Below are 25,696 nucleotides of genomic sequence, written 5' to 3' on the forward strand. Positions count from 1 at the left end.
CTTAAAATGAACAAAGTACATGAATAGATATTTCTCCAAAGAAAGTATACAAATAGCTCATAACCACATGAAAAGATGCTCAACATCATTAGCTATTAGGGAAATGCAAATCAAAACCACAGTGAGATACCACTTCACACCCACTAGGATGGCTACCAAAAAGATAGATAATAACAAGAAGTGGCAAGAAATTGGAACCTTCATACATTGTTGGTGGGAATGTAAAATAGTACAGCCACTTCGGAAAACAGTTTGGCAGTTCCTTGAAATGTTAACAACAGAGTCACCATATGACCCAGCAATTCCATAACTAGGTATATGGCCAAGAGAAATGAAAACATATAGCCACACAAAAACTGGTACATGAATACTCACAGTAGCATTATTCATAATAGCCCAAAAGTGGAAAGAACCCAAATGTCCGTCAACCATATCTCAGCTGGTAGGAGAATGAGAAAGAGGGAGGAAAAAAATGCTTAATATATAAAATACCTATCAAAGCAATAAGGGAAAATACATACGGCTATTATAAACTTCATTCATGTGACTTGGTCACATAGGTGCACTTGGGATTTATCATTTTCTTATCCCACTATCCATTCCACGTTTCTTTCGTCCTCAGCTAGCATCTCCATTGATTATGGTTCTTTACTTGTGCTTTCAAGGGTCTGCACTATTAGTGATACTGATGGTAGATTACTGTAGTTTTCCATTATCTTTTGTCATTGGACATGGGAGTACCAAAAAGGCCAGAGAATTCCCTGGGTTCCTGACATACATCCTCTCACATGTAGTAGGAACCCTATTTCCTCTTGATAATAAAGATTAGACAGAATCAATCCTCCTTTTTGTCTCTTGGTTCAAACACATGGAGAACACAAAGTGGCCAGATGTCAGTCTCAGTGTCCAGTTCAATGTAACCCTTTTATGTATCCCCTGTTGGAAGCATTTCTCCTTTGGAAACTAAGGTCTCTAAGCCAATTTTTTTTTTTTGCAACCAAAACTTTTCTAAGTGGATCATCTGAGTAATAGTGAGAAAAGCCCCTTCTAATTCCATTCTGGTTCACAGATTTGTGTATTCTGGGAATCAGAAAAATGGTACCATATATTGGTCACTGGTTCAGAAAATAAACCACATCTTGTGGGACAGCACCTTAGCCTCGCAAAATGTTTTCACCTAACAGATGCCCTGAGTCTTCAATATGTCATTCCATCATTCTCTCAGGCCAGCCGTGGGATGATAAGGTTCATGAGATCAGTAAATTCTGTGGGCATAAACCCACTGCAACAATTTTTTGGAGCAAAATGAGTTCCTTGATATGCAATATTGGGTATAATAATCCCATGGTGAATAAGGCATTCAGTAAGTTCATAGACGGTGATGGTGAAGCACTGTAGACAGTGAAGGTAAATCCATATCCAGAGTAAGAACAAAGCTGTCTCTTCCATACAGGAAGGGATCCAATGTAATCAACCTACCACCAGACAGATGGCTGGATGTTCCCCCAGGGAATACTGCCATATCAAGGGTTCATGATTGGTCTTTCCTATTGGCAAGTTGGGCACTCAACAGAGGCCAGAGCAAGGTCAGCCTTGTGAGAAGCCCATGTTTTTGAACCCATGCATAATCTACATTCTTGCTGTCTTGGCTATTGTGTTTATAAGCCCATTGAATGAGAACTGGAGTAGCTAGGGAAAGAGACTGATATCAAGAGAAAAGGTCATTTTGACTACGTGGTTATTGAGAGCCTCCCCTGCAGTGAATGCCCTTTGGTAAGTATATTAAGTATATCAGTGCCCTTTGGTAAGTATATTACCCTTTGGTAAGTGTATCAGGGTTCTCCAGAGAAACAGAACCAATGAGGGGTGTGTGTGTGTGCGTGTGTGCGTGTGTGTGTGTGTGTAGAGAGAGAGAGAGAGAAAGATTTATTTTAAGGAATTGGCTCATGCAAATATTGAGGCTGGCAAATCCAAAATCTGCAGGATGGGCTGGCATGCTGGAGATCCAGGTAAGAGCCAATGCTGCAGTCCAAGTTTGAAGGCTGTCTGCTGGCAGAAATCCTTGCTTGGGGCAAGTCAGTCTTTGTTCTATTAAAGCCTCCAACTGATTGAACAAAGCCCATTCACATTACGGAGAGCAATCTGCTTTACTCAAATATCACTGATTTAAATGTTGATCTCATCCATAAAAACAGCCTCACAGAAACATCCAGAATGATGTTTGACCAAATATCTGAGCACCACAGCACAGCCAAGTTGACACATAAAATTAACCATCACAGTAAGCATTCACATGGGAAAGAAATATTCTCCACTCTGAGAACTCTAGTCACAAACCTCTTTCCCAGAACTCCTTGTCACCAATTTTCTAATCATTTTCTGTCTAAAACCCTAAGTATCCAAGTAAGCTATTAGCCACTGGCCGTAAATTAGTGTAGATCCTTTCCCCTGGCCATCTCTCTTTCTAGGCCAAGTGAACAGGCAGATTCACTGCTTTATGTTCTGCCCACTCATAGGATTTACCTTCTCCTTTTATCCTTCAAAGGATACCTGTAAGAGAGCCTATAAAGCTGCAGTCATCCAATTTCAGGAGGTATTGCATATGGGACAAAACCATCTATAAACTAGGTCTTTTCTCCTTCAGTCAGCTGGTCACAGGGAATTCCCCATGAAGCCATGTGGATTAAAGAAGAGTGCCAATGTGTTAGCAATAGGTGCCATGGCAATCTAAGCTCATATTTTGAGTCTTCTGTGCCTTTAGGAGTGGCTCAAAATTAATCTTGTATATAATACTTCCCCTTGATTGAGAGCTACTGCACATGCCAACTTTACAAATTGGTGGGTCAGAGGGCACCAAGTTCATGAAGGGCAGGTCACGTGGTAACCTACTCCACATGGTCAAATATTTAAAATCCAAGGCATCTAAGATATTTGTTACATCTTGTACAACAGTTATTCAGCATTATCTTGTCAAGGTACTGGACCACCTTGATACCTTATGTGACTAGACTAGATTATAACAGAGATTGGAAGACTTGACATAGCCCAGAACTAGGACAATGAAAGTGTACTGCTATGCCTGCCAGGTGAAAGTAAATGTCTTCTTGTGGATTTTGCTAACAGGTACAGAGAAAGAAAAATTCTCCAGACCAACAACTGTGTACCAAATAGCATAAATTAGGTTGACTTATGTAAAAGAAGATCACATCTAGAACAGCTGTAGCAATTGGAGTCATCACCTGATGAAGTCTAGAATAATCCACCATCATTTTTCAAGATCTAGTCATCTTGTTTAAAAGCCAAAGTACCACAAGTTGAATAGCAGTGTGATGGAAACCACCACTCCTGCATCTATCAAGTATTTCACAGTGGCACTAATTTCTGCAATTCATCCAGAAATATGGTATTGCTTTGGTTCACTATTTTGCTAGAACAAGGCAAGTTCAGGAGATTCCATTTGACCGTTGCTACCATGATGGTCCTCTGCAAACATCCAGGAATCAACAGAGGGATTCTGCCAGTTGCTAAATATGTTTATTTGAACTATGCATTCAGAAAATGGGTGGGTTCAGGGAACTACCACTCTGAGATGGCCCCAGGCCAAAAGTCCTTTTATCACCTAAATTCCATAAATCCCTACTCTGATTGGTGGACCAGTGTGGCATTTCACCCTCCAGGAATTAGTGTTGCAAGGTATTTCTCAACACCTTGATGAAGGGGGACACTTTTGAGGAACATAGTTAGGGATGGGTAAGAAGACTACATGATCAACCATTTCAACATCCTATCACTGTAAGCCTTTGAATTCCTTCGTCTACAGTATATAAGGAAGTTGTGACATCTTAATACCTACATTTCAGACAACTAATGGAGCAAACTATTAGTACCACTGCCGATTACTCAAGCTACTACGCTGACTCCAGAATCTCCAGTAGGTATATCTATATCAATAAATTCAGAATAATCCACCATTACCTTCCTGTCCCCTGGTCTAACACTTTAAATCCATTCCCACATATATTCCTCAGGTTTCTACCAATAAAAATTAGCAAATTATTCTGGTATTCAGACTTAGTACTTATTCCCCTAAGATCTGCCAGGATTTGAGTTCAATTATAGATCTCAAAGAAATGAGAGGTGGTGGGATTGGATTTAGAGGTGAATTAGCATTCCCCTACATGTCAAGAATCTCAGGTGAGGTCATAACAGGGTCTTCAGGCAATCAACACAAGGAGAAATGATTGTTTCTCAGCACAGAGGTACAGAAGGATTTGAGGGGTTCAGGATAATAAAATTTGTTGAAATCTACCCAAATATTCCCTTTCCAAAATCAAGGTCCTTTCTTTGTCAATCGATACCATAATTCTAACATAAGAGGCCTAGTGAGGCCAGGAACTCAACTTGCATTTTATTTTAGGTAACTTCAGGATCAGACTTTGGGTTTTGTTTTCATTATAATCCTACTACTATAAAAAATAAGGGATTCTTTGGCGGCCGGCCCCGTGGCTTAGCGGTTGAGTGTGCACGCTCTGCTACTGGCAGCCCAGGTTCAGAGCCTGGGCACGCACCGACGCACCGCTTGGCCAGCCATGCTGAGGCGGCGTCCCACGTATAGCAACTAGAAGGACGTGAAACTATGACATACAACTATCTACTGGGGCTTTGGGGAGAAAAATGGGGAAAAAAAGGAGGAGGATTGGCAATAGATGTGAGCTCAGGGCCAGTCTTCCTCAGCAAAAAGAGGAGGATTGGCATGGATGTTATCTCAGGGCTGATCTTCCTCACAAAAAATAAAAATAAAAATAAATAAGGGATTCTTTTAGGTCAGTTAGAGACATTCCTTAAAACCCTAAACTTGTCATTTCTTTTCTTCCTTTCTTTTATTGAAATATAATTACTATATAGAATTGAATAGGTAAGTTTAAAGTGTACACATGGAGATACATTTATATATTGCAATATGATTACCACCATAGCATTAGCTAACACCTCTACCACATCACGTAATTATCATTTCTTTTTTGTGGTAGGAACAATTAAGATCTAATCTCTTAGCAACTTTGAAGTTATAATATTGTTGACTATAATCACTATGCTGTAAATTAGCTCTCCAGGACTTATTTACCTACTAGTCCAAGCTTGTACCTTTAAACGTCTCTCCAATTCCCCCACCACCCAGCCTCTGGTAACCACCATTCTACTCTCTGTTTTCACAAGTTCTGCTTTTTTAGATTCCACATATAAGAGGGATCATACAGTATTTGTCTTTCTCTGTCTGACTTATTTCACTTAGCATAATACCTTCAAGGTTCACCCCTGTTGTGGTAAATGGCAGCATTTCCTTCTTTCTCGTGGCTGAATAATATTCCATTGTGTATGTGTGTGTGTGTGTATGTGTGTGTGTGTATGTCTGTGTGTGTGTGTGTGTATATATATATATATATATACGTATATATATATATCACATTTTCTTTATCCATTCATCCGTTGACAGACATTTAGGTTATTTCCATGTCTTGGCTATTGTGAATAATGTTGCAATAAACATGGGAATGCACATAGCTCTTTGAATTCATGTTTTCATTTCCTTTGGAAATATACTCAGAAGTGGAATTGCTGGATCATATGGTAGTTCTATTTTTAATTTTTTGGGGAATCTCCATACTGTTTTGCACAGTGGCTGGACTAATTTACATTCCCACCAGCAGTGCACAGGGTTCCCTTATCTTCACATCCTCTTCAACACTTATATCTTGTCCTCTTGATGACAGCCATTCTAACCAGTGCAAGGTGATATCTCATTGTGGTTTTGATTTACGTTTCCCTGATGATTAGTGATACTGAGAATCTTTTCACATACCTGTTGGCCATTTGGATGTCTTCTTTGGAAAAATGTCTATTTAGTTCCTCTGCCCATTTTCTTATCAGATTGTTTGTTTTTTGTTATAGAGTTCTATGAGTCCTTTATATATTTTGGATATTAACCCCTTATCCGATATATGCTTTGAAAATATTTTCTCTCATTCTGAAGGTTGTCTTTTCATTTTATTAACTGTTTCCTTTGCTGTGGCCGAAGCTTTTTAGTTTGATGTAGTCCCAGTTGTTTATTTTTGCTTTCGTTGCCTGTGCTTCTGGTGTCATAGCCATTTCTTTTCTATTAGTTCTCCAACGCAATCAGAATAAGGCAGCACATCCCATAGTCCTTGTAGTCTTTGTTTCCACCATAATTTTCCATTTCAACAGCTACTTGGTCTCCCAAAGCCTTGTGTCTACAGATACTTGATTCCATAACACTGTATATAAGGATTTATAACACTGCTAGTAAGAACTCAGGAGGAAGTGAGGAACATGGGAGAGAAAACATATATTGCCTTAGGGAATACTTAAGTCATTGTGAAATGGCTGGTGGTAGAAAACTGCTGTTAAGGGCATTGCCAGTGAGGGCTCAGAAATAAATGACCAACGTATTATCAGAAACGAGAGGAATGGGGATTACTGTTATATAGCAGCAGAAAGCTTAGCTGAATTGTGTATTGCAGTTATGTAGAACACAAAACTTGTACGTGATGAACTTAGATATTTGGCTGAGGAGATTTCCAAGCAAAATGTTGAAGATATAGCCTGGTTTCTTACTGTTTGTAGTAAAATGTGACAGGAAAGTGATAGACTGAGGGAAAATTATTAAACAAAAAGGAATAAGGACTTGATAATTTGGGATATTCACCACCTGTCCAGACTGCAAAAGATACAAAAGGTAGGAGATTCACTGTCAGGAAGATATACTCAGAACAGAAAGCCAAGGTTGTAGCTGGATCACTTTTTGCTAATTTCTTGGAAGGATGAAAAGGTCAGGGTCAGAAAGAGACTTGAAGATGCTATGTTTCTGTCTTGAAGAAGGGGCCATGAACTATGGAATGCAGGTGGCATCTAGAAGGTGGAGGATGCAAGAAAACAGGTTCTCCATTAGACTCCAGGAAGAAAACAATCCTGCTGACACCTTGATTTGAGCCCAGCTGGACCTATTTTAGACTTCTGACCTCCAGAACTGTAAGGTAATAAATTTGTATTGTTTTAAGCCACTAAGTCTGTGGTAATTTGTTACAGCAGCAACAGGAAACTAATAGAGATTTTGGTACCTAGAAGTGGGTTATTGCTGTAACAAAAACCTAAAAATGTGGAAGTAGCTTTGGAACTGGGCAATGGACAGAGGCTGGAAGAATTTTGAAGAACATGAGAGAAACCAGTAAAAGATTTTAATCAACATATTCAAGAAGTTTGCTGAACCACAAGCAGGATGAATACAAAGAAAATCACCTGAGTATATCATAGTCAAAATGCTAAAAAACAAAGCAAAGAGGAAAGGGACATATTGCTTTTAAGGAGAAATAAGACTTATGGCTGATGTGTCAACACAAACTATAGAAGTCAGACGATGTTGTAATGATATCTTTAAATATGCTAATGTATGAAAATATTCTTCTAAGACAAAATAAATACATCTACAAACAAAACAGCTGAAGAAAATGATCTCTGATGGAAGAACTACCAGAAGGAATCAAGAGCACTAGGAAAGAGTTAATATGGATGGCAGACAAAAATGAACCAGTGACAAAAGGCAAATCCATCAAATAAATAATAGCAGTACTTTAGACTCAACTACCAAAGAATGCAAACCAGTGGCTAAGTCTATGACATTTATACTGATTAGTATAGTAATACTTCTCAGGCATTTGTAACTGAGCAAATTCCATCCTGACATGTGTGTGTGTGTGTGTGTGTGTGTGTGTGTGTGTGTGTGTATCTTATTAGAGTATTTCCCCCTTCTTTTATAAGCTATAAGAAGAGAACTGTGGATATTATAATTCACCATATTTGTGTAAATAATTATACTTATGATGAGAGAATTAACATTTTTGAAAGCAAAATTTGAATGTTAACACAAGTTTTTTAATATCATCATTTAAATACTTATGTGAGGCTTTTAAATATGTCCTGTTTCACTGGAAATATTATATATTTTTAATTTATATGATACACCTAAAACAAAAAACCAAGAATTGCAAGAGAAAAAAGCAAAGAAATGAGGGCTGGCCCTGTGGCTTAGCGGTTAAGTGCGCGCTCTTCGCTGCTGGCGGCCCGGGTTCGGATCCCGGGCGCGCACCGACGCACCGCTTCTCTGGCCATGCTGAGGCCGTGTCCCACATGCAGCAACTAGAAGGATGTGCAGCTATGACATATAACTATCTGCTGGGGCTTTGGAGGAAAAAATAAATAAATAAATAAATAAATATTTAAAAGCAAAGAAATGATTATCATAATACTCAGAATAGTGGCTGCCTCAGTGGGGAAAACAGCAGAATAGGACACAGAAAAGAAACCTGGCAGATCCAGCAATTGGATCTATTGGATACTAATCTAGCTCTTAAGCGGGGTAGTAGGTTTCCTAATTGTATGTCATTATTATGCATCAAAATTTACATAATCCTTTATACATACCAAAGTTTACTTAATGAAAAATTTAAAAGAACAGAGGTAATGAAATGAGAGGGCTTGATTTATTAATCCTAATCAAATAATTAAAAAGAAAGATTTATAGAAGGAAGTACCTGTTTCATTTCCTGTTCCGTGATCACTGTGGGTCTGCTGTAAGCCAGGAATTGGTCGTGTTGTCAGATACCAAACTGCATGTAAGACATCTGTGGCATGTATACGATTGTGATCTAGAGTCACCAAAATGTTTTATAAAAATGATCATTCTGTTATTTTTTACATAGGACATTTACAAAAGTACAATAATTTTCTAGTCATACTATATCCTCATAAATAAAATGTACAGCTTAGAATAATTTCCTACAATTATATTTTTGTTTCATCTTATTTTTTAAAGTCTCTTAACGGGTTAAAGAGTTCTCTTTTAAAAACTTGCACATATACGATGAAAACCTAGTAAAGGGTCAACGAAAAACCAGGGTAACCAGGGCTAATTGAAAGGCACTGAAAAATTTACTTAAGGTTGCTGTTTTGTAGCTTTTAAAAACATGTAAATAGTGTCTGGACTATGGAGACAGACCCCTGTTTGCACACAAAACAGGTTTTGCACACAAGCACATAGAACAGTTACAAATTCTGGATACTTGAACTCCACCTCCTTGCCCCCCCAAAAAAGATGAGCAATACTTATCTCTCAGGCCTGCTATAAGGGTTAAATGTTAAATGAAAACATCCAGAACAGTGTCTGACACATAGAATGTGAACAGTAAAACACGGGTTTATTGAAATACCACTATGTGAAAAGGCAAGACCTAAAAGCAAAACCCAGTTTTACTATTTCTAGTTTTATGATCTTGAGTGTTTTTACTTCTCACCTATAAAAGGTAGATAATACAACCTTTCCAACAAAGATTAAATGAGATAACCTTTGTGAATCTAATCATTATAGTCATAGCTGAAAATCAATAGAAGTTGAACATTTCAACAAATATTTAATGAGTAGCTACCACATAGCACTAGCAGATGATACAATACTAAGTGTTTAGGCTGTAGATATGACATGGTGTCAATCCACTAGGAGCTTAATTTTTATTAATATAATCATCACCTTTTATTGACCATTTACTGTGTGCCATGAATTCTGATATGTGCTCTGCATAGATTATCTTACATTATCACTACCTATGTGGTATGTACTACTGTTATTCCCATTTACAAATTTATACACGAAAGTTTAGAAAAGTTAGATCGAGACTCTTTTCTTAACCAATATATGCTAATTGGAGCTGACAGTGAAGACTCCTTACAACCTATTTCTTTCTATTCCCCTTCCCTTGAAGTCCATCTTAAAGTATCACTTAATTCCATGTCTAAAATTCAGCCACATTTTAAAATGCATACTTTATAAGTGGTAATTATAGTACATATAACACATTAAATTATTAAGCATCATCATTATTTATGAATTATGCCAATTTTGGAATAATTTGCTCTCTATTTATATAACTGATTTCCCAAAAGTGTGTCCACATGGAGGGAAACTATAGAGTGTATCAACATATAAATAAAACTGCATCTTTTTGTAATATGAAATTCAAATTATATTTGACCATAAAATCAAATAACCATTAAAAATTACTCCATAAATCAGGACACAGTTAAAAACAAAAATTCTATAGGTAAATTTTAAATATTTTAAAGTCAAGAATTTTCTGAAACTCTTGACCTACTTGATATTACCAAACATTTTAAAAGATAAGGTACCCAGACGAAGAATTATTAACATAGAAAGATGTATACTATAATAATTAAGTAAAAAAGCAGATTATAAAAAGGTATCAATATAATGATTTACTTTATAAAAAATAAACATATATAAGAGTCTTGAAGAATATATACCAAAATGTTAACAATAGTCAGTTAACTCTAGGTAGTAGGATACAGATTTTCTTTTTAAATCCCTACTTAAAACTTTTCCAAACATGTAATTTAAAAAATGTTTAAGAGACTATCTGAAGGGAAAAACAATAAAGAGTTTCAAAACCAATATTATTTGAACTTAAATAATAAGATATATTAATACTTACAAGGAATGTCTCGATAGCCATTTTCTAATGCACGAAAATAGTTCATGAATTGTCGAGTGGGAATTTTAAATATCTCCAATAAACCAGTGTCTTGAAATAAGGCAAACATAACCTAAATGTCAATTAAAATAAAGTTCACTTTAAAAATCAGAATTTCTATTTAAAGTTGAGTATATGTTTTTGTGATTTGCATTTAGCAATGTTAACCATGTTTATGTCTTTAAATTAATAATTTATTAAAAACTTCACCACAATGAATTCTTCCCAAAACATGAAAAAAGAAGAATCACTCTAAAGCCCTTAAAAACCATATCATATCTCAGTTTTAAATTTTTTCCATTCTTCCCTTCGGCTTTTTATTCATAATTTATTGAAGGGCATATGAATTCTATTCTAGTCCTAGGTGTTAAAAGAAGTCAGGACAATATATTTATCATATTTTTTGTTCCTAAAGACTTCAATAAGATGAAGTTATATGCCCTCCATATAATTTATCCTTATGTGTTTGTATTTCATAAATAAGATACTTTGGAGTTAATAAGAGTGATATCTGGGGAGAGTCAATCCCATCAGGGAGAACCTGGAGTCTGAGTGGTAAAATGGAAGTATTTTTCCATGGTTCTAGCATGAAACAAATCACTCGGCCTTGGCTAAAGTACAGGGAAGGCAGGTGAAAAAAAATGAAGCATGGGGACCAGCCCAGTGGTGAGTGGTTAAGTTCGCGCACTCTGCTTCAGTGGCAGGACGTTCACAGGTTCGGATCCCGGGCGCGGACCAATGCACCACTTGTCAAGCCATGCTGTGGCTGCGTCCCATATAAAGTAAAGGAAGATGGGCACGCGTGTTAGCCCAACACCAATCTTCCTCAGCAAAACGAGGAGGATTGGCAACAGATATTAGCTCAGGGCTAAGCTTCCTCACAAAAACAAAAACAAAAAAAAAATGAAGCATGAATTTCAATGGTTAGAACTAGATCAACTTTCATGTCCTTTTCAACCTCAAGATTCAATAAAAAGCAAATCTTTATCACTTCCTTAGCCTAAATTAAATCCCATTAATATGGGCAAATAAACTACTTTTCATTTATATATATAAAATTATACAAAATACACTACATACCTAATAATGTAATTATATATATATATATTTCTCTTTTCAAATTTTCTACTGAATATTTCACTTGTGGAAAAAATAATTCAATGAACAACGTTGAACTTGTACCTAAACCAATATTATAGATTTTTAGATTTTGCTTTTTTTTTTTTTTTTTTTTTTTGGTGAGGAAGATCCGCCCTGAGCTAACATCTGCCAATCCTCCTCTTTTTTTGCTGAGGAAGACTGGCCCTGGGCTAACATCCATGCCCATCTTCCTCCACTTTATATGGGACGCCGCCACAGCATGGCCTGCCAAGTAGTGCGTCGGTGCGCACCCAGGATCTGAACCGGAGAACCCTGGGCTGCCGCAGCAGAGAGAGGGCACTCAACCACTTGCGCCACCGGGGCAGCCCCCTAGATTTTGCTTTTTATAAAGATTCAAGAAAAAAATAACATAATAAAGAAGTAGAGATTTGAAACAAACCTGACTGAGGATCCTTCCTGATTTCTCTCCCATCTTTTCTGCAAGTTCAAAAATCTGAAAATTCCAGTTGCTCATCTTTTCTATTAATGAATCATAATCTTCTATTAAAATCGGGTCCAGTGATGCTTCCTGTTCAATCTGTACATATAGGGGGAAAAAAACAAACTTAACCGTACCTTTTATAAATATTGTGAAGTCCACAACCAAATGAGAACACTTAAAATTGAACATTAAAAAATGCTCAGTACTATTTTCTTTAACAGTTATTCTCAAATATAATCTGTACTTCCTATTCTTTTTGTATAATGCTATCTTCAGACAAATATAAACATGTCTTCTAGCTATCAGAAGACTTATTAATCTTTACATAACCTTTATAAATAAAAATATATTTCCAAAACACTACACAAATCTAAAATCCATTCTTTTCATTTTAGAAGTTACAGGTATCAAATAATAATAGAAAGAAACTCATATCTTTATATTGGCATTCATTACTAGGATAACTTCCCAAAAGAAATGGATGGGTATTTTCCCTAAAAAGCTTAAATTTTGAACCTTGAGAACAAAAAAATATTGCTATTTTAAGTAAGTATATTATTTTCATTGTTTTTTAATGACTATCTACATGTTCCTCATACTTTAACATATACAATGAAGAAAATATCAGCATAGAAAGTAATATATCTACTATAAAACTAAATAAAATGTGTTTATTTAAAAATGAATGCACTTGGTTGTTCTAGTATGATGAGTTTAGAAGTAATTATTACTTTTAAGCCAAAGTTTTCTTTAATGCGTTATAGTGACTTTTCAGTAAAAAAGTTTAAAATATCATTATATTAAAAACCTTGTTCTGGGCAAAAACAATGAAACTAGTACTAACTAATATTATATTTCACCTTAACATAATCATATTGAAAGTTTATCTTTTACATTTGGTTGCTGTTCACTCTCTGCTTCTTCTGTTAGGTGGTTATCACCTTCCAAACATAATTTTCTGCAGTCTCTGTTCTCTGTTTCCACTTCTTGTTGAGCTTCTATAAGGTTGAATGATTCTTTTGAGAAAATGGTGTTGTCTTCATCACCTTTCAAAAAACATATATAAATAAATAAATAAGAATAAAACTTGCCCTATATGGACAGTTTTATAAGAAAAATTGTTTGTAAAAAAATATTCAGATAAAGTGAACCATACTGGCATTCAATCTAAATTAATGACACCATTAAGTCATATGTTGCTGGACTATTTGGCCCAGGTACTTTGTGCTCTGGCAACATTTCACTTGATTTATCTGAAAGATATGGGTGGATATTCATTATAAAAGTGAGAAACAGGAAAAGCTCCTATCAATAGCAATTTTTTTACCAATTTGCTGTAAACAATTTCCAACATCTGAAATTGTTGGAGTTTTAGACATGAAAACTCCAAATTAATAATTATGAATGAGATTAAGGCACATCTACAGGTTAAAACACAGTATCATGAATTGGGAGTTATTTCTCTACCAATGTGATTAATGATATTCTTTTTCCCAAATCACATGGAAAAGGGAAGCAGCACTGGTAGCTAAACAGCATTCATTCACATGTAAAAAAAAATTTATATTCATTCTATTTGTAACATCTTAAACAGGAAACTTTCCCAAAACCATCAACAGTAGAATAAATAAACTGTAGTGTACTCACACAATTCAACACTAAAGAGCAAAGAGAATGAACTATACTCACATGCAACAATATGGATGATTCTTAAAAATATAATGTTGAGTGAAGGAAGCCAGACACAAAGGTACACAGTCTGTGATTCTCTTTATGAAAAGTTCAAGAATGTATCAAAACTGATACATATGAGTATTGAGAGACAGGACGAAATGAAATTTAGAATATTCAACTATTCTTGACAAGCTAAGGCAGTAATTACAATAGCCGTCAATCTAAAAATTGCTGACATTTGAGGTACATTACCTGATTTACCTTTTTTTTTGAGGAAGATCAGCCCTGAGCTAACATCTGATGCCAATCCTCCTCTTTCTGCTGAGGAAGATTGGCCCTGGGTTAACATCCGTGCCCATCTTCCTCTACTTTATATGTGGGACACCACCACAGCATCACTTGGCAAGCGGTGCGTCGGTGCACGCCTGGGATCTGAACCTGCGAACCCTGGGCTGCTGAAGCAGAGTGCACACACTTAACTGCTGTGCCAACGAGCTGGCCCCCATGATTTACTTTTTAACAATCTAAATTCCTAATAAATATAACTTACAAATAATAAAAACAATTGAAATAATTGTAGCAATTTCTTATCTTAAAGACGTCCACAACACTATCTCTTATCCCACATGAACTCTTTTAAAATGTATTCTTGTCACTCCTCCATCAAGAGAGTATTTATTTCCCAGCCCCTTAGAATCTGGACAGGCTGCATGACTGCTCTGATTAACAGAATATGGCAGAAGTGCCACTTTGTTCTGGGTTGAGCCATTAACTGGACTGGGAGCTTCCACTTCCTCCTCTCTTGGAATCCAGCCAACATGTTGAAAAACTCTCATAGGTCATATATAGACGGACTGGTCAATAGCCAACAGATACATGAGTAATCCGTCTTGGAAATTCAGCCCAATCAATTCTTCGGATGACTGTCACCCTTGCCAATATCCGACTGCAATCACATGAGAGCCCTCAAGTGAGAATCTCCAGTTGAGACCAATCAATCCAAAGAACTGTGAGCATTAATAAATTATTACCATTTTTTAAAAGCTTTATTGAGTATAATTACATACCATAAAATCCACCCATTTTAAGTATATAATTCAACAGTTTTAGTAAATTGACAGAGTTGTACAACCATTATGACAATCCAGTTTTAGAACATTCTCATCACCTCAAAAAGTACCCTCATGCCTATTTACAGTTAATCCTTATTTTTACCCCAGGCAATCACTGTTCTAATTATTGTCTCTATAAATTTGCCTTTTCTAGAATTTCATATAAATGGAATCATACAATATGTAATTTTTTGACCCTGGCTTCTTTCACGTAAGTTTTGAAGTTTATCCACGTAGTAGCATGTATCAGAAGTTCATTCCTTTAATTGCTAAATAGAATTCCATTGTATGGATATACCACATGATATTTATCCATTCACAAGCCGATGAACATCTGGATCATTCCAGTTTTGCACTATCATGAATAATGATGTCATAAAAGCATTCACAAACCTGTCTTTGAGTGCTCATATGTTTTCTCCTGGGTAAATTCTTAGCCGTGGCATTGCTGAGTCATATGGTAAATTTACGTGTAACTTTTTAAGAAACTGTCAAAACTTTTCCAAAGTGGCTGTACCATTTTACATTCCCATCAGCAATGCATAAGGGTTCCAATTTCTCTACATCTTGGCCAACACTTGGCATTGTCTGTCTTTTTGATTATAGCTATTCTAGTTTGAGTGTAGTGGTGTCTCATGGCAATATTAATTTTCACTTCCTTAATGACTAATGAGTTCATCATCTTTTCGTGTGTTTATTACCTATTCGTTTATATCCTTCACCAAATGACTTTCACCAAAATATCTAAAATCTTTCGTCTATTTTTTAATCGAGCTGTTTGACTTCTTAATATTGAGTTGTAAAAGTTCTTTATGTATCATGGATATAAGACCTTTATCAGATGTATAATTTGTGGATATTTTTCCCAATCTGTGGTTTGTCTTTTCATTTTCTCATTGGTGTCTTTGGAAGTGCAAAAGTTTTTAATTTTGCTAAAGCCCAATTTGTCATTTTGTTTCTTTCATGGATTGTGCTTTTGGTATTGTATCAAAGAATACTTTACTCAGCCCAAGGTCACAAAGACTGTCCAATATTTTCTTCTACAAGTTTCACAGTTTTAACTCTTACACTTAGGTCTATGATCTATTTTGAGTTACTTTTTGTGTATATGCTGAGGAATTTATTTTTGGACTCGCAGTTCTGTCCCATTGATCTATAGGCTCATCTTTGTTCCAATACCACACTGTCTTAATTACAGTGGCTTTATAGTAAGTTTTGAAATCAGATAGTATTAGTCCTCCAAATTTGTTCTTTTTACAAATTGTTTTGGCTATTGTAGATCATTTGTATTTCCACATAAATTTTAAGACCAACGTGTCAATTTCTACCAAAAAAAGCTGCTGGAATTTGGTAAGTATTACATTGAATTTATAGATCAATTTGGGAGAATAGCCCTGTTAACAATACCGAGTTTTCTAATCTATTACTATGAAACGCCTCAATTTATTTAGATTTTCTCTAATTTTTCTCAACAATGTTTTCTAGTTTTCAGTTAACAAATATCCCACTTCTTTTGTTAACTTTAACTATTCTTTTGACTCTATTGTGAATGGAAATGTTTTCTTAATTTCAATTTACAGTGGTTCATTGCCAGTATATAGAAATATAATTGATTTTGTACATTGATCTTGTATCTTGTGACTTTGCTCAACTTGTTTATTGGTCCTAATAATTTTGTGTATGTGTATATTCTTTGGGATTTTCTACATAAAGGATCATAACATCTGCAAATAGGAACAGTTTTATTTCTTTAGTTCCATTCAGAATACCTTTATTTCTTTTTCTTTCTAATTTTCCTGGCTAGAACCTCCAGTACAATGTTGAATAGAAGTGCTGAGAGCAAAACTCCTTATCTTATTCTTGATCTTAGGGGGAAAGCATCAGTCTTTCTCCATTAAAGACGATGTTAACTGTGTGTTTTTGAAAGATGCCCTTCACTAGGTTGAGGAACTTTGCTGCTATTACTAGTTTGAGTGTTTTTATCTTGAAAGAGTGTTGGATTTTGTCAAATGCTTGTTCTGCATCTATTTAGATTATCATGTGTTTTTTTCACCTTTATCCTATTAATGTGGTGTATTACACTGATTGATTTTCAAATGTTAAACTACCCTTGCATTCCTGGGATAAATACCACTTGGTTACGGTGTACCATTTTATATGTTGCTGGATTCAGTTTGCTAGTATTTTGTTAAAAATTGTTGTGTCTATACACATAAGGGATATTGGTCTACAGTTTTCTTGTGATGCCTTTGTGTGGTTATGGTATCAGGGTAATACTGGTCTTATAGAATGAGTTGGGAAGTTTTCCCTCCTCTTCTATTTTTTGGAAGAGTTTGTGAAGGATTGGTCTTTTTTGTTTTGTTTTGTTTTAACAATGCTTTAAAATATAAAAACCAAAAACCTTTGAATTGTACACTTTAAAAGAGTGAATTTTACAGTATATGAAGGGATTGACATGAGCCTATAATCCCTGAAAGGGCCTGTCTATTTCTGGTTTACCTTTATTCCTAGGGTGCAATGCTGCAGAGTTTACCAAGTTATCCCTATCATGGCAAGCCTTCAATTCCAATCTCTGTCTCCCTAGTCCCATGAAGCTACCAAAAGGACTGCTCTTTCTATCAGTCACTGGCCCCTCTGGAAGCAGCAAACATCTTTTTGATAGCCTTAAACTCAAGGCTCACTTTCTTGGACTTCTATCCTCCTCCAGATCTTGTACTGATAATTCTGAGGAGCTTGTTAGTTCTTCAATGGCTTCAAGTAGATTTTTTTTGTTGTTAATAATTTGTCCAGCTTTTCTAGCTACCTTTAGGGGGAATGATGATCTGAGTTACCTAGTTAACTATTAATGGACACTTGAATCATCAATTTTTGAAAGTCATAAAACAACTATAATTTTATTCCAACAATATATTTTGTTTGAGGATATAAAATGTTTCAGAATGATATAATTAAATAAATTTTAAAACAACTTCTCTCTATGCCATAAAAACCTATTCAAACCTTTTTGGGCTTAGATTGTGCAGTATAAAATTTCAACATTAATATAATTAATTTCACTATTATGAACTCTATCCATAACCTAAGAAGACTGTATTCATTTATATAGTACATTTTTAATCTTCAAAATACTTTCACCATCTATTTTTTAAAATTTGTTCCAAATAACTCCTCTGTGAAGTAGACAAAAACAGCATAATCTTCATTTCAAAGATGGATAAACTGAAGTTAAACTCATTCATTTACTCATTTTAAGAAACGACGTAAGAAATTGCTTTTAAATTCAAACACATATGACTTTGGCAGTCTCACCTGATTTTCCACTCTGGCAGTCTATACCAGACTCTGATTCAGATGTTGAAACATAGTTCAGTATTTGATGTCCACAGCTTATAAAATAAAATAGATAAATATATATATATATGATAAATGAGGCACAAATTTTTTTTACCTAAATACAATTAGAAAATCTGTTTAATTTTTAACCAAAGATCTCAACTGCAAAACATCCTAATATTCCAATCTCTCTATAACTTTATAGGCTTTATACTAGAAAGCATCTCTCTGTTCCTGGAGGAAATAACATATTTTGAAAGTCAACAATGAGGTCTGAGGTAAACACTTATTACCATCGAAGCAGAAATGAGAAGAGACACCATATAAACTAGGTACTATAAACAGGCCTTAAGCAGTATAGACTAAAATAATTCTCATACATTTACTGATATCTTATGATGGATACAATACCACTATATTTCACTTCAGATGGAGATCATTTAATTGGAAAAGGAATAATAGCACTAAAGTGAGAAAAAGTCTATTTAGAATAAAAATTAATAAAAAAATAAAGAGGATATAGTCTTAATCCATCATCTCGTTATAATATAGAACTAGAAAACTGGTAATACTTTATTAAAATAACCTATATTTTGAAACAGAAATAATAAACATTTGGGAAATTTACCTGTTACATAAATTGTTGTCAGAATTTCTAAGTTGTTGATAAAAATCTGGTGAATTGGGTACGTTGCCCAGAGATCTGTGTAAAATAACACTTGGCTTAGTAAGAAAATCAGCAGTATCAGGAAATTCTATAGGTGATCGATTAGTTAGAGAGCCAGCCGACAATGGTCCATGACTGAGAGAATTCACAGGACTCAGGCTGGGTAAAGCACCTTTAAAAATTAAAAGAGAGAAAAGAAATAAATAATTAACTATGTATGTATGTGTATGTGTTTATTCTGTTTATGTATTTATAAAGAGCATTTTCCTTCCTTAAAGAAAACAAAGTATTTACAAGTAAATGATAAAATAAATTTCTAGGTGGAGCTATTGTCAAGACATCCTAGGAATTTAAGCAGAATACAGACCATATTTGTCATCATTGTGGACTAAACACCCTATGGCAGGGTGGCACATATTAGGTAATTAAGAGTATAACTAAAATGTACATACTGTGTGGCACAAATTTTCCTGATTCATATTGCTCTTTACCTTCACATTTTGTGTCCCTACCAGCTCAATTATCCACATAAACAAATCATCTTTACCAACTTTTACTGAATATTTTTCAATACAATAAAATTCATTTTTATTGAAGAATTAAATTTCTTTCTTTTTTTTTTTTTGTGAAGATGATTGGCCCGGAGCTAACCTCTGTTGCCAATCCTCCTCTTTTTGCTGAGGAAGATTAGCCTTGGGCTACCATCCATGCCCATCTTCCTCTACTTTATATGTGGGATGCGGGCTTGATAAGCAGTGCATAGGTCCGCGCCCAGAATCCAAACCCGCAAACCCCGGCCGCTGAAGCAGCGCACATGACCTTAACCACTACACCACCAGGCCAGCCCCAAAGAAGAACCAAATTTCTTAATAGCATTACGCAAGTTGAGCATATGATAAAATTATATGTTAATGCAACAGCAAATCCCACAAAAAATATATCCAAATCTTTCCAGCTCATTCATTCATTCAATAAATATCTGAGAGCTTATTTTATGCTGTAAAATGTGCTGGGTTTCACAATAAAGAAAAAGATACCATATCTGAAACTCAACAAATCTAGAGTCTAGTGGAGAATACAAACAGGTGCTAAGTGTTAAAAGAAAGAAAAAACTGAGTGCTTCAGAAATAGATCCCTAATCCTAGTGATTTACGACTCAAGAAGCCTTTGCCAAGTGCCTTGAACTAAGACAGTATGGGTATATCTGGAGAGAGAGAGGCAGATTTAAAACTTTATTTGGAAATAAAGATCCAAGTAAAGTATGAATCAGACAGGAAAGCAATTAACACTTATCAAAGACCTATGATATTTTCAGGCATAGAAGTGAACACTTATAGATGTGTGTGATGGTTAATTTTATGTGTCAACTTGGCTAGGCTATGGTGCCCGACCGTTTGCTCAAACACCAGTCTAAACGTTGCTATGAAGGTTATTTTTCAGATGTGAGTAACATTTAAATCAGTAGGCTGAGTAAAGCAGATTACCCTCCATAATGTGGGTTGGTCTCATCCAGTTAGTGGAAGGCCTTAAGAGAAAAGACTGAGGTCCTCCAAAGAGGAAGGAATTTTGCCTCCAGACTGGCTTTGGACTCAAGACTGCAACATCAACTCCTGCTAGAATTTCCAGGCTGGCAGCCCGCCCTGAAAATTTTAGACCCACCAGCCCTCACAATGTCAAGAGCCAATTCCTCAAAATAAATTCATTCTCCTCCCCCCATGTATGTGTATATTTATATACACACACACAAACATCCTAGTAGTTCTGTTTTTAAGGAGAACCCTAACACAGTGTGTAATTTTATTTAATCTTCACAGTAACCCTGTGAGTTAAGTAGCATTTTCATTTTACATGTGAAGAAAAAAACTACAAAAAAAAAAACCAAGAAACTGGATTTAGTCAACACAGTTAATACTGAGACCACACTCTTTCCAAGGCTGCCACTGCTGTCCTATCAGATTGATTTGTTTAGAGGCTCCTATAATTTCATATAATGTTAAGGCTGAATTGAATTTTACAAATAATCTGGTCAAACAGTTTACTGTTTCAGAAGAGGAAACTAAAGACTAGAGAGGGGAAGTGTCTTGCTTGTCAATGTCATGAATAGTTACTAACTGGAGACTAAAGTTCCAACTGTCAGTGTTCTTTTCTCTAATTATACTAGTGAGTGTCCAAAATCCTGACAAACACGCTGAGAAGAATAAACAGTAAATAACCTTAGGATAGAAATTTGATAACACAGAAAAGCTTCAAAGAGAGAACAAAATGACAGAGGAAAACCTAGCAACCTTTAAGAAATATTTTCTACAATATAGATTCATCACTTTTATTTTAAACCTTTTTTTATTGCGAAATATAATGCACATACCGAAAAGTTACATCAGAAATGCTAGTCACTCAAGCAAATGCATAAAACATGACCAGAGACCAGAAACCCCTGTCCTCTAACTTTCCTCCCCCTCGTTAAAGGAAATCATTATTTTGACTTGTATGGTGTTGTTTTTTTCTTTTTTTGCCTTTCTTTATATTTATACCACGTATGTATGCATCTCCTGACAATTTAGTTTTGCCCTTTTTTTTGAACTTTGTAAATTGAATCAGACAATATAAATATAGAATGCATCTATATAAATATAAATGCTTCTATGCCTTGCTTACTTTACTCAACATTTTAAAAAGATATTTCCATGTGGGTGGCATGTGACTATAGTTCATTCATTTTCAATGCCATATAAAATTGTATGTATGAATATAGCACAATTTTATTTCTCTATTCAAGTACTAAACTGCCAAATTGTCTTGCAAAGTGGCTGCAGCATTTTACTTTCCCATCAGCAATGTATGAGTGTTCCCACTTCTAAATATTTTTACCAACACTTGTTATTGTCTGCCTTTATAATTACAGACATCATAGTGAGTGTGAAGTCATAGTTCATTGTGGTTTTGATTTGTATTTCCCTAATGGTTAATGATGCTGAGCATCTTTTCATGTGGTTATGGGCACAATACGTCTTCTTTGCAGAACCGTCTATTCATCTTTTGCCCATTTTTTTAATGAGGTCGTCTTTTTATTATTGAGTTGTAAGATATCTTTGTATTTTCTGGATACAAGTCCGTTGTCAAATACATGATTTGCAAACATTTTCTTCCATCTTGTGAATTGTCTTTTCATCTTCTTCAGGTATCTTTTGAAGTACATTTTAATGAATTCCAATTATCAATTTTTTCATTCATGGACTGTGCTTTTGGTGTCACATCTAAGAACGCTTTACTTAATACTCAGTCACAAAGATTTTCCTTACTTTTTTCTACAAGTTTTATGGTTTAACTCTTACATTTGAGTCTATGATGCACTCTGAGTTAATTTTTTAGTATGATGACACGTAGGGTTCCAAATTCATTCTTTTTCTTGTGTATATCCAGTTGTCCCAACACTATCGGTTAAAAATACTCTTCCGTCTCCATTGAATTATCATGGCACCCTTGCTGAAAATCAATTGACCACGTAAGGGTTTATTTCTGGTCACTCAATTCTATTCCATTGAGCTGGCATATCCTTATGCCAGTACCACATTGTCTTGATCACTATAGCTTGGTAGTAAGTTTTAAGATTTGGAAGTGTGAGTCCTCCAATTCTTTCTTCTTTTTTATTAAAGATTGTTTTAGCTATTCTGGGTCCGTTGAATTTCATTTATGAATTTTAGGATCAGTTTGTCAATTTCTGCAAAGAAGCCAGCTCAGATTTTGATAAGGACTGAACTGACTCTAGAACAATTTGGGGAGTATTGCCATCTTAACAATATTTTAAGTCTTCTAATCCATGAACATGGGATATTTTTCCATTTATTTAGGTCTTTAATTTCTTCCAACAATGTTTTATAATTTTCAGTGTACAGGTCTTGCACTATTTTGTTAAATTTATTCCAAAGTATTTTATTCTTTTTGATGCTAACTGTAAATGGAATTATTTTCTTAATTTCAGTTTTGCATTGTTCTTTACTAGTATATAGAAATAGAATTGATTTTTGCACACAGATCTTGTATCCTGCCACACTGAGAACTTGTTTATTGGTTGTAATAGGTTTTAATGAATTTCTTAGGATTTTATAAATACATGATCATGTCATCTGCAAATATAGTTTTACTTCTTCCTTTTTACCTAACTGCCCCGGCTAGAACCTCCAATTCAATATTGAGTAGAAGTGGCAAATATTTTATAATTATTACAATAATTTTATAATTTTATTTTATAATTTCTAGTTTTTTATTTATATTCTCTCTTTGGTGAGACATTATTGTCATACTTTTCTTAAATACTTTAGAGATGGTTTCCTCTAGTTCTTTAAACACATTTATCATAGCAGATTTAAAGTCACTGCTAAGTCCAAAATCCAAGCTCCCTGGAATATGTCAGAGCTTTCCAAGTTCCCTATGGTCATCTAGTATCTAGGATTTCCTTTTAAATTCCCAGTCAGCTCTTGTCTGTCCCAACTGAAATCACAGACTTAGGCAGTCACAATGTTGCCTAGCATAGGGTTTTGTTTTTCATTTGTGTTTTTGGAGAGCTGAGCTCTGAGTCAAATCAAATAGCCACAATACCCTGGGAATAGAGATTCCAGGGAGCTGTATGTTTGGACAAAATGCTTACTGTACTCTCAGGATGTTGCTTTTAATGGAGTTCCAGAAGAGGTCAGACCTCTCTGAGGGCTGCAAAGCTACTGGCTTTTAGCTACAATAACACTGAGCTGGGGAGAGGGGGGATGGGAATAGCCCCCAATTAAAACGTCACAAACCCACTGTCTTACCACAGTTCAGTAATTTCTCTTGTATAGGTGACTTCTAGTTTGTTCTCTGGCTTGTTTTCTATTTGTGTTGTTTTAGCAAGAGAGAGAGTTTACAGAGATCCTCTCTCTGCCACTCCAGAAATCGATCTCTATATACGATTTTAATCCTTTGAAACTCATTGAAACTTGTTTTACAGTCCAGCAAATGGTCAATAATGATCAATCCTGTGTGTGTTCTTGGAAAAAATATGCATCCTGTAATGGCTTAGTGTAGTGTTTTATAGTCAATTAAGTCAAGTCAGTTAAATCATGTTGTTCTAATCTTCCATACATCTATACTAATAGTTTGGTCTGCTTATTCTACTGGTTAATGAGAATGGTGAGTTAAAATCTCCAAACATGAATATGGATTTGTCTATTTCTCACTTTAGTTCTGTCAATTTTTGGTTCATGTATTTTATAGCGAAATCAAACCTATCTGGGTCCTTACAGTTGGAGTGTGCCTCTTGTAAAGATCATATACTTGAGTCTTGTGCTGTTAATTGCCTGACAATCTTTGTCTTTTAATTGGAGTGTATTATCAATTTTTTACTGAAAACTGGACACTTTAGATAATATACAGTAACAATTCTGGTCAGATCCCTGCCATCCCGCACTCTCCCCTTCCCCTGGCAAGGAGTATATTTAATATAATATAGTGTATTTAATCCACCATCTTGCTATTCCTTTTTTAGTTGTTCCTTCTGTTTTGGTTTCTTATTTTCTCTTTTCTTGGATTCTTTTGGATTATTCGTTTGTTTGTTTGTTTTTTTTAATCATGCCATTTTACCTCCTATATTGGCTTTTTGCTTGTACCTTTTTCTTTTATTCTTTTAACTGTCACTCTGGATATCACAATGTGCATCTTTGAAGTATTAGTTTCTCTTAAATTAGAACTTTTTACTACTTTTCAATCATTGCTAGTACAAGTTTAAATCCATTTACCCCTTTCCCACCCTTTATCCCATTATTACCATATATTTGAATTTTCATATATTATGCATGCTACAAGGAAGTTATTACTGTTGTTTTTAATCATCAGTGTTTTCTTATACTCACCCACATATTTAGGCTTACCAGTGCTTTTCATTCATTCCTGCAGTTCCGTGCTTCAATCTGGATCATTTTCCTCCTACCTCAAGAACTTCCTTAGCTGAATCTTAGTAGTCCATGTCTACTAGCAGTAAATTCTATCAGCTTTTGTTTGTATGAAAAAATGCTATTTCACCTTAATTTTTAAAGGATAATTTCATTGGATAAAGAATTTCCAGGTTGGCAATTTTTGTTCTTTCAGTACGTCAAATACGCCATCCCATTGTCTTTGGGTTCCATACTTGCTGTTGAAAAGTCACTGCCAGTATTATTGTGGTTCCTTGGAAAATAACCTTTTTTTCCTGGTTGCTTTGGAAATTTTTCTTATTTTATAATTCAGGGGTTTGGCTGAAATATCTAGCTATGATTTTCTTTGTCTTTTTGGGGTTCACTGAGTTTCATGAATTCATTGCTTCTTTTATTAGTTTTGGAAAATTATTCTGCCCTTTTGTCTCTCTCCTCTCCTCTTGAGACTTCATTTACATACACATTAGAACCTCTGACTGTATCTATTATGTCTCTTACACATTGTTCTGTTATTTAGGCCCATACATGTTAAGGACTGTTGTCTCTTCTTAGAGAATTGACCTCTTTGTCATTATGTAATGCCCTTGTTTATCCTTAATAACTTTCCTAGCTTGGAAGTCTGCTCTGTCTGAAATTAATATAGCTACTCCTGCTTTCTTTTGATTAGTGTTAGCATGGTATCCTTTTCACTATCCATTTACTTTTAATCTTCACATGCCTTTATATTTAAAGTGAGTTTCTGGTAGACAAGATATAGTTGGGTATCACTTTTT

The 25,696-nt window shown here is 35.1% G+C and overlaps 1 protein-coding gene across 3 annotated transcripts in view; it reads right to left on the bottom strand.

Annotated features, from left to right (window-relative positions):
• The window catches only part of PDE3B (phosphodiesterase 3B), a 180,889-nt gene that overhangs the window by 18,029 nt on the left and 137,164 nt on the right, over nt 1-25,696 (bottom strand). For 2 of the 3 annotated variants that reach the window (XM_087433173.1, XM_087433172.1), the window contains exons 6-11: nt 18,946-19,156; nt 18,294-18,370; nt 13,093-13,244; nt 12,157-12,294; nt 10,578-10,689; nt 8,607-8,720 (exon numbers count right to left, since the gene is read on the bottom strand). In XM_087433173.1, the coding sequence (XP_087289299.1) occupies nt 8,607-8,720; nt 10,578-10,689; nt 12,157-12,294; nt 13,093-13,244; nt 18,294-18,370; nt 18,946-19,156 (804 nt within the window). The remainder of the gene's footprint in view (nt 1-8,606; nt 8,721-10,577; nt 10,690-12,156; nt 12,295-13,092; nt 13,245-18,293; nt 18,371-18,945; nt 19,157-25,696) is intronic. The other variant, XM_087433174.1, reaches the window with a different exon arrangement.

The sequence above is a fragment of the Ceratotherium simum genome, chromosome 7 (assembly GCF_057802395.1).
Source record: "Ceratotherium simum simum isolate JZ-2026a chromosome 7, ASM5780239v1, whole genome shotgun sequence".
NCBI classification, from domain to species: Eukaryota; Metazoa; Chordata; class Mammalia; order Perissodactyla; family Rhinocerotidae; genus Ceratotherium; species Ceratotherium simum.